Below are 9,330 nucleotides of genomic sequence, written 5' to 3'. Positions count from 1 at the left end.
TATATTAAGTTCATCTTGGGTGGCCTTTGTCATAGTGTGCTAAATGTTAATGATGGTTTCGTATATCTACTCATTTGAAGTACTTTCCTGGTAGGTTTTAAAATGTATATTTAGTGGGTGTTTGATCATGTTTTATTGTGAAATTTGAAGAAAAAATTAGTGTTTTTTTTCCAAGTGTAGAATGAAATTTGAAAGTTGAAAGTTGTGTTTGATCATGAATACAAATTGGAGTTGTGTTTGACTTTTTATGAGTAATCTGGAGTGAAAAAGTGAAACACATTTTTGTTATTTTTCAAATTCTTGAAAATTCTAAATTTTATGGTCAAACGTATTTTTCAGAGTTCAACTCTGAAAAAATTTAAAAAAAAATCATTGTCAAACGCCTCCTTAACATTATTTTTACTTGGTTTTCACACAGACAACCCCCTCCCCACTAAAAAAATATTTTTTCACACTTATCTTATTATTGGACAAAATTGAATCAATAGCTAGAAAAGAGGTTGTGAAAAAAGACAAGTAAGGCTTGCTCAAGTGGTTCAACATCTCTATCATCTACCGATAGATAGATTTAAGGGTTTGAATCATACTGGAAGGTAAGTGGAAATACTATTGATCCTCCAGAAATTTGGAAAGAGCGGAAAAAAAGACACAAATAGGCTTCTTGCAGAGAACAAATAAAAAATCTTGATGAGGCTTTTACATGAGGATATAGTGTATTTATATGTTGGCATTGATCCTCGAACTATTGTCAGTCTTAAAAACACCCCTTAACTTGACTAACTAAACTTAAATACACCCTCAATTTTGCAGCATAAATAAAATACACCCCCTAAATTAAATTCTTCTACAATTGCTGATTTTTGGAAAATTTTACAATGTATGAGAAGTTTCAAATAGTGAAACAGGGTCAAATAAGGGTTGGATTGTTACATCCACTTGTTATGACAAATGAGTAACTTTGTAGTGGTATTATACACCTTGCCAGTTTAAAATTTTAGATCTGCCTCCATACAAATAATAAAATAAAGAGCACAAATTCTAGCATAATACATTAAAAATGTAACAAATACAACAATAACATAAAAAAAAAGTTGAACCAATGAAATTTTAATTCTAAATCCACCTCGACTAAAGTAGAAGCTAAATAAGAAGAGAAGAGTCTAGCATGAATGAGAGGAACCTATTAGAGTAGCCAAGGAGACTGCCTGGCCATCAAAGAAGAATGCTTGTATACATGTCATATACATGATATATCACAAACCTCAAGAACTAATGATGCAGGCAAGTCATCCTTGGCTATCAAATAGGCACTTACCCTTCATGTAAGACACTCTTTTCTTTTATCATTTCTTCATATGCTTCTATATAATCTTATTTTTATTTTAAGCTATATAGACAATGTAAGAACACTACAATTTATATATACACATTTGACAATGTGAGAATACAAATCTAATTCTTTGATTCTACTACTTGCCTCTCACATTTTTTCCTCATGCGATTTATGCTTCTTTTTTTTCTTCATATAAAAAGTAGTTCAATTATTTGACTATATATGTCATGTATGCATGTATTTTGCCACTATGTCATTTAGGGGAATATGTTCATAGGATCTTTAAGACATTGGCCTTAATTATGTGTGCTTTATGACATTTTGAAGGAGACAGATTTTCAACGACAACAAAAGATTGCCAATCAATTTGTACTATATTTTTCATGGGGTCCAAGGGTCGACATTAAATTTTACCAGATTTAAAATAAGACTCTATGAGACGAGTTTGATCCCTGTTCTCAGATTCTAAGGTCCGCTCGAGTTTTATGAAAGCTACTTCACCTTAAATTTTAGCTCACACCTATAAAAAAGGAATACACATTTCATTGAAGAGACTTCTTGAATATCTCATAAACTCATGATATACTCATAAAGAGTTCAAAGCATCAAATATTGTCTTTCAAAAAACTATTGTCAGACGTTCCTAGCGATCAAATACATTACAAAGAGGTCTTAATCATCCAACATTTGAGAAATTTGTTATTAATGATCCTCGAACCATGGAAGGAGCCTAAATCATTCTACGTTCGAGAAATAAGCTATTAACGATCCTTAAATCTCAAGAAAACTCCAGAGAGAAGAATTAAGGAGATACACAAAATTGTAGTCACAATCTTGATAAATAAAATCACGTTCTTCTTTATAGACAGAAGAAAAGCATAATACCTTGGGACGTTCTCAACTTGACATTATATATTTAGTTTATATCTGAATTATTTTTCAACATAACCTAATAGGATTGTGTATCGGTCGGTTCGGTTTTGAAGTTTATCGGTTTAGCTTATTGGTTATCGATATGTAGAGATGTTAAACCGCTATCGAACCATTAAGATATTGGCTTATCAGTTATTGGTTTATCGGGTTTTGATCGTTACCGGTTCGATTATCGGTTTAACAGTTAAGATTTGACACAAAAAAAAAAAACATTGAAAATCACTTAGAAATAAGGTGACAAACTAAATGAACCATGCACATGAGTTCAAAAGTTATATCTTGCTCAAAAGCAAACATTTTTACATTGTAGAATAATGAAGTGTGTGAGACAACCAGAAATAAAATTAAGAAACTAAACTCTAAATCAAGGACTTTATATACAAAATGGTATAAATATAATTATTTAATTTACTATCGGGTTATCTAACCCGTTAAAGAAAAAATCTCAAACCGTCAAGAACCGATAACCCGATAAGAAAAAAAATCTAAACCGTTATCAAAACAGCTAAACCAATAACCCAATACTAATAAATTAATAACTTTTTTTCGATTTGGGTTATCAGTCTGGGTTCAATTTTAAACAGCCCTATAACCTAAGCATAATTTAAGTATGAAACTAATTTAGAGTTTAGGGGGGCTATGATCCATTATCTCCGCCCCTTTGCATTGGATTGCCTCCTACTTTCATCCTTTTCTAATCGTATCATTTATAAGCATGATTTAGGGTTCCTTAATTCACTTAAATTGTTTTATTTTGGTGCTAATTAGACTAAAGGTTTCACTACAAATAAACAATCCTTTACAAATTGTGAGACTGAAAGAACTACACAGTTTTGTTTGGAATTAGATGGAGGATTTGTGACAAGATGGATCACTCATTTTTTGGCACTGCCTTTGAAGTGCAATGATAACAAATGCTAGTAATATTCCCCATTCCATAATCCAATACTTTTCAGCTTTGACCTCTCATAAAAAGATAGAATAAAATCTATGGCAGATATATTTGACTTGTAAAAGGGCTTTACTGTTATTTCTGGAACAAAAAACTTTGCTAAAAGAATCCAATAATAGCAACTTGTCGCCATTGCTACAATGAAAAAAGAAAAACTCACATGGTGTGTACACCACTTTAGTGTATGTATCATACGTTTATGCATAAACTGCGCTAACTTAAAAGTTAAAACCATGGTTAGTTAATATACATTCACATCTCAATTTGTCACGCTAGGACGTTAACATGTTCAACTAGTGATATCAACATGCTTGTAAACATGTTAGAACATGAGTACTGTACATATGATGAATGTTTATCCTCGATAATTTCAAATGAGTGAACACAAGGATCTTTCGAGTGAGATTGAAACGACTAACCCTTTATCTCTTCAAGGATGACATAGAGAAACCCTGTAACAGCATATGTGAAGGTGGCAACATAGTATTTGCCATCTCCAAATTTGTAATTAGTTCCTTCACTTGAGATGGCAACATGAAAACTTCATCAGCTTGGTTTTTGGTCACCCATTCTTCTACGTTCCTGCATAAAGTTTGATTCAGCCAATCAGTTATGAGCTTTTGAAATGGATTGTAATGGGACTCATTGGTATGAAATGCACAATTGAAATAAGAGAAGAAAGTGGCCAGGAACATGCAGCAAATGAGAATGTTGAAACAGATAAAGTAATAACAAATCATTGTCTTACTTTCAAGTTTCAACAAGTCCTACAAGATTTATCTAGATAACCTTCGGTTGGATTTCTAATGAAAATTACATCTTGGAGTGTTCAAAAACGATTTCTTTTCAAATTGGTAGCAACTATCTGATGCTATTTAAAATGCATGACAACAGTATACCTTTTTCAAAATCATCTCAGGAAGACAATAATTTAGTATTTCATGCCAACTTATTGTTCTCTTCTTTAGATTCTTCGCTAATGTATTTGCTTTACATACTTGATTATTTTGACATGTTTTACTTGAACCGAGGGTCTATAGGAAACAGTCTCTCTATCTTCACAAGACTAGATACGTTGTTGTTCATGCCAACTTACTTCAATATGGCAACTACTTATAGACTTATAGTACAGTTCTTGAAACTTAGTTGGTGCACATAAAAGTACGTATCTTTGAACACCAACCTCCCCCCTCCCTCCCCCCACAGCTTCCTCTTATGTTCCCCTGCCCAGCATTAAGGCAGAGATAGAGGAAGATAACCTATACATACATGTAGATGGCATCAAATGACAGAAGAAAAGGGCAGCTAGAATAGAGAGGCAATCACCTGGGTTCAAGTTCCGTGTCATTGATGTTTGCAGAGAACAATAGCTTGACAACGGGGTACATATTAATCTTGGTTACTGGTTCCATGTTATGCATGCAATACCCACTGTAGCACCATGCATTTGGGTTAAGGAGAACAATTTGTGAAAGTGCACATTTGGTGTGTATATCTCTGACAACGGTCCGAAATGTTAGTTCGTCTTGTGCAGCTTCAAGCAATTGACGTGAAAACATCCTTTCCAAAGTATACTCCCTGGAATCAACACAGTGAGTTTATTAATACATCACGAAATCAAAATCAATCAATCAATTGTCCTCAAGTTCAAACTAGTTGGAGTTGAATGTATGGAATTTTTCGATATCCATTCCACTCTATTTGGGCATATTTCATTCCAATACACTGACGTATAGTCTTTTAACTAGGAAAACTCGTGATAAACACCAGATGTAATATGAAACAACTAAACGTGATCCAAACTAATTGCATCACTGATATGATCATTTGCATTCTGAACTTGGTTAAGTTTGTATTGCTTCTCAGAAATTGTATCCCTCATGTAATGTCAAATCTGATAAGTCTCCTTTAACACCTGAATAATCAAGTGCACACACCCAGATAGGCACATTTGAATATCTACGTGTGATGTGGCTATAATATCCTTTATGTGCACTACTTGCACTAACATTGGATGTGATCATTTTAATTCTTGTAAACTTTTAACCTACATGCATTCATCTTAACATCAAAACTACTACAACACTCGTCTTAGAATATTTTGGGCCTTAAAGGCCCAACATTCAATCTTACATGACATTGTTGGTCCCAAAAATGCTCTATAGAGATTATCTTTTACTTTGTCAGATATCTTCCTTATGCATAGCACATTAGTAGTGGAAATACATGAAAGACAAGAGGAAATAAGCTCTACCCTGAGAATGTCTCTCTATCAGCGAATAACTTGTTCGACTCTCAGATAGGCCAACATCTAACTTATGGCACTAGAAAAATATTTAGCAATTACTGCGCCATTGACAAAGTTACCATTCTCATCTAGTTTTCAGCTTTCTAAAGAGAGATAGAAAGACATCAACTCCATGAAATGTTATTGGGCAAGAAACATATAACAAAAGGACACATCTATTTAACAAAAAATCCTATTTACAGGTTCCATATGGTTTCAAGAACCACAAGTTGGGAAAGAAGTTTGAGTTTAGAAGAAAAATATAAGAGAATACACTACAAGATAAACTAAATCTAAGGGGGGAATGATAGATGGTTACCTAAATAGATCATTCAATCCACGAACAGGCAAACAAGTAGTTATGTTAAATTTGTATAGTCGAACTCCATCATCTAATGGTGCTTTATCACTGGAGCAAGGATATGCTCCAATAAGAGATGAACATTTTGGACAGAGAAATTCAATCCACTTGACGTCTTTGGAAAGATTGGAATGTCTCAACATAAAAGCATCCCCAAGGCAGCCTTTAAGAAATATTTTCTGCTTATCTAAGAGTTCAGTATTCATTTCATATTCTTTCTCCTTTGAAAAGCTCTCACTAAGATTATTAGTACAACAGCCAGTATTATGGTTTTTAGTGTCACAGTTTGCCTCGGAAGACATTCCAGCCAATGACTTCATTTTGTCTTCAGGTATGCATGTTGAACTATCACCATCAGTCATCATTTCAACAACTTCATTGTTTGGTTTCACCCCATTATTTTCTTCCTCAGGACAAGGTCTTAAAGAAGTCACCTTGGCTGAATTCACCTGAGAATCATAAGTTTGGCCCCCTTTCAACTCAGGAAATTCACAGCCGACGAGGTCCTCTTTGCATATGATAACAGATGCACCAGTTATAAGGCAAACACCAGTTGTACAAGAATATGACTTTGCAAATTGCATGACTAGCTGTTCACTTATACCACCAAACGAGCAACAACATGTCCCAAACCAATTGTCTGCAACATCTTGCCAGTCGACTGACGGCATCTCATTAAATAATCTGTTAAAAATAAATATTTAGAGACATGCAATGGCAGTCACGTAAAATAAATAACGGCATTTCCTGCCCGACTGAGAGAAAGAAAAGCCCTACCTGATACCCTTGGTTAACTTAGTTGAGCAACTTCTGCAGTAAAAATGAACTTCCTCCATAGCAGATAATTTCTTTATTTCTAATCCAACAAAGCAGAATTAATAAGAGTGAAATAAAATAAATGAACAAGAAGTTCTATAAGTGTCAGAATGCAAATAAGGGTAGACTCATAGAGTACGTTAAGCAGTGATCATAACTGTTTGCCAAAAACATAAAATCAAAGCAAGATGGCATGGCAGTTTCTGCATTACAAATCACCAGTCCCTCAATGATGGAATACATAAACACATCAAAGGAGATGACAGTTTCTGCATTACTGTCTATTCCTTTTTCTTTAGACTTGGTATCACAAGAGAATCAAGTCTTTCACATTCTTTTGACAAGTAGTTAACACGTGTTTTAGAACTTTAAAGTTGTATTTTTTACTCCCTAAAGTGATTCAACAGACATAACATGTTATGTTGATCAAATCCTGCAGTTTGAGTCTTGCTACTTGTTGGAATACCTCACAAACATACAAAAGTGAATTCTTGACAAGCTTTATACATAAATATTATGAACTGTTTAATCCCATGGAAAATTTTCAAATTTGTCTTCTCCACCCATCCACCGCACAAAAAGGGAAAAGTCCTGCTCTATCTTATGCATATTGTCAACCGTAGGTGGACTTTCATGAAGATCAAGAAAAAAATTAATAATTAGTCATTGCACTCTAGTACTTTGGGGACAGAGGAGTATGTAGCAATATAGTTATAGGTTCAATTCAACACATAGCATTTACATGTGCGGACAGAAGGCTGAAGTAAATGGTCATTTGTTTCTGCATTGCAAGATAGCTACAGATCTGTGGAACATGTTCGTTTGTATACTCAGGGTTAACTGGACAATGCCCAGAACCACTTTTGAGGTCCTAACACACTGGCAAGGAATTGGAAAGAGAGGATCAAAAGAAGACTGGTGGAAAAATATCCCTGCTTGCATATGGTGGACACTATGGAAGGAAAGAAATGGGAGATGTTTTGAAGGAAAGGTTAGCAGCCCAGAGGAGATCAAGATGAAATGCCTTAGTCTTTTGTATTTTTGGTGTAAGCAAAATTTAGTGGGGGAAGTAGATAGCCTTGTGGAGTTTAAAAGCCAATTGTAAAGTTAGTTTTGTCTTTTTGGATTTGAGTATGATGGCACCCCCTGGGGGTTTGTAAATCCCACCTCATCGATTTTGATGAGGTCTTTTGTGTGAATACAAAGTTACCTATTTCAAAAAAACATAGCATTTACATGGAACATAAACTTATGTGCAAAAATTTACTAAAATTGCAATACATGGTAGATATGAACCCATAACTTTAAAAATATAATGAGTGCAATGCTAATAATCTTAAAATTGAGCCCATAGAATTCAAATTCTAGATTTGTCTCTGGTTAGGGATACATTAAAATAGTATCTAAGAGATGCAGAAGAGAAGAAATCACCAAACTATCACACCCTTTGGTGCAACAAAAAAAATACTTGAGTACTAATCTATGGACTATGAAAAGTATACAATATCATAATCATAAGTTGTAAAATGGTAAGATTCCTTTAGATGTATCCCAATGTATCAGCCAAGCACCACTAACATCATCAACTACAACATACCAATGTAATACCACAATTGGGGGTCTCGTGATGATAGAGTGTGCTCAAACCTTACTCCTAACTCAGGCAGACAGGTTGTTTCCAAAAGACCTTACCCAATGTAACCACAATTGGGGTCTCGTGATGATAGAGTGCACCCAAACCTTACTCCTAACTCATGGAGGCAGATAGGTTGTTTCCAAAAGACCTTACCCAGTGTAGTACCACAAGTGAGGTATGGGGAGCGTAGAACTGGCTCAAGTGCAGCAAATGAAACTAGTTATGAAAAAGGAAATACAGGAGTGAAGAGTAACAATAGCTAAATAATGAGCTAACATCCAAACTAGCAAATATAAAACCGAAACTAATCAATTTTAAAAAACATTTCTGACTAACCATAATTCACCGAGAACGGAAAGAAAGTATCTGAGTCCGGTTTTTCCTCCTCCGGTTCCGATAAATCCAATCCTGAAATGAGCGGATGATCAACAGGAAGAAGAAGAGAAAGCTTAACTTCAACATGATCATCAAATACTCTGCAATGAACCGGAGCTTCCGGGTCAATTAAAACCCGAGGAACTGGTACCCGAATTGAATCCCCTTCGACGAAACAGACAGTGAGCAGAGATTTCTCCACAGATAAATTGACAGTGATTTCGGTACAAGGTTTGATACTTGGATTGAAAAGGATTAATCGGAGAGTTGAAGTGTGAGATTGAGCTTCCCATGTGAATCGCCATTTGCTGCTGTTAGGGTTTTCAGTAGAGGCGGGAAACACAATTTCAGATGAAGAAGACATAATTTTGATTGTTGATTCCATTGGGTGGAAAATTGAAATTTTGTTAAGATTTTTTTGGGCCCATCTTACATGGATTTTCATCTTTAGCCCAATGGATAAATAAGAAAATTTGGCATGATTTAGAAGGGGAAACTTTCGCAAATAGCCACTAAAATAATTTTTAATTATGTTTCATAGCTATAGTTTGCAAATTACGATACATAGCTACAAGTTAGAGGAATGAGAGTGGCGAGCAAGTTGTATATGTATATTTGTTGAATTGTATATGTATAC

The 9,330-nt window shown here is 34.6% G+C and overlaps 1 protein-coding gene across 2 annotated transcripts; it reads right to left on the bottom strand.

Annotated features, from left to right (window-relative positions):
- Window positions 1-3,615: 3,615 nt before the first annotated feature.
- LOC125830239 (uncharacterized) lies at window positions 3,616-9,078 on the bottom strand. Of its 2 annotated transcripts, XM_049509449.1 has the most exons (6): window positions 8,845-9,049; window positions 8,655-8,726; window positions 6,644-6,722; window positions 5,825-6,550; window positions 4,545-4,796; window positions 3,616-3,800 (listed from the first exon to the last, which is right to left on the bottom strand). In XM_049509449.1, exons 1-6 carry the CDS (start codon window positions 8,996-8,998, stop codon window positions 3,641-3,643), a joined length of 1,443 nt encoding a protein of 480 aa, XP_049365406.1. In that variant the 5' UTR covers window positions 8,999-9,049; the 3' UTR covers window positions 3,616-3,640. The 2 variants fall into 2 exon arrangements, with proteins under 2 accessions (XP_049365406.1, XP_049365405.1); XM_049509448.1 differs by having other exon boundaries at window positions 8,655-9,078.
- Window positions 9,079-9,330: the final 252 nt, after the last annotated feature.

Source organism: Solanum verrucosum, unplaced genomic scaffold, assembly GCF_900185275.1.
Source record: "Solanum verrucosum unplaced genomic scaffold, falcon-dt-bn FXZP01000072.1, whole genome shotgun sequence".
NCBI classification, from domain to species: Eukaryota; Viridiplantae; Streptophyta; class Magnoliopsida; order Solanales; family Solanaceae; genus Solanum; species Solanum verrucosum.
This window is presented reverse-complemented; position numbering and strand designations above follow the sequence as displayed.

What these genes read in the sequence shown, in the direction of transcription:
- LOC125830239 (XM_049509448.1), bottom strand. Translation starts at nt 9,078, where the DNA reads ATGGAATCAACAATCAAAATTATGTCTTCTTCATCTGAAATTGTGTTT. An exon ending in AAGTTAACCAAGGGTATCAG is followed by an intron (nt 6,551 to 6,643) that starts GTAGGGCTTTTC and finishes TATTTTTAACAG; the next exon opens with ATTATTTAATGAGATGCCGT. An exon ending in GGATTGAATGATCTATTTAG is followed by an intron (nt 4,797 to 5,824) that starts GTAACCATCTAT and finishes TGTTGATTCCAG; the next exon opens with GGAGTATACTTTGGAAAGGA.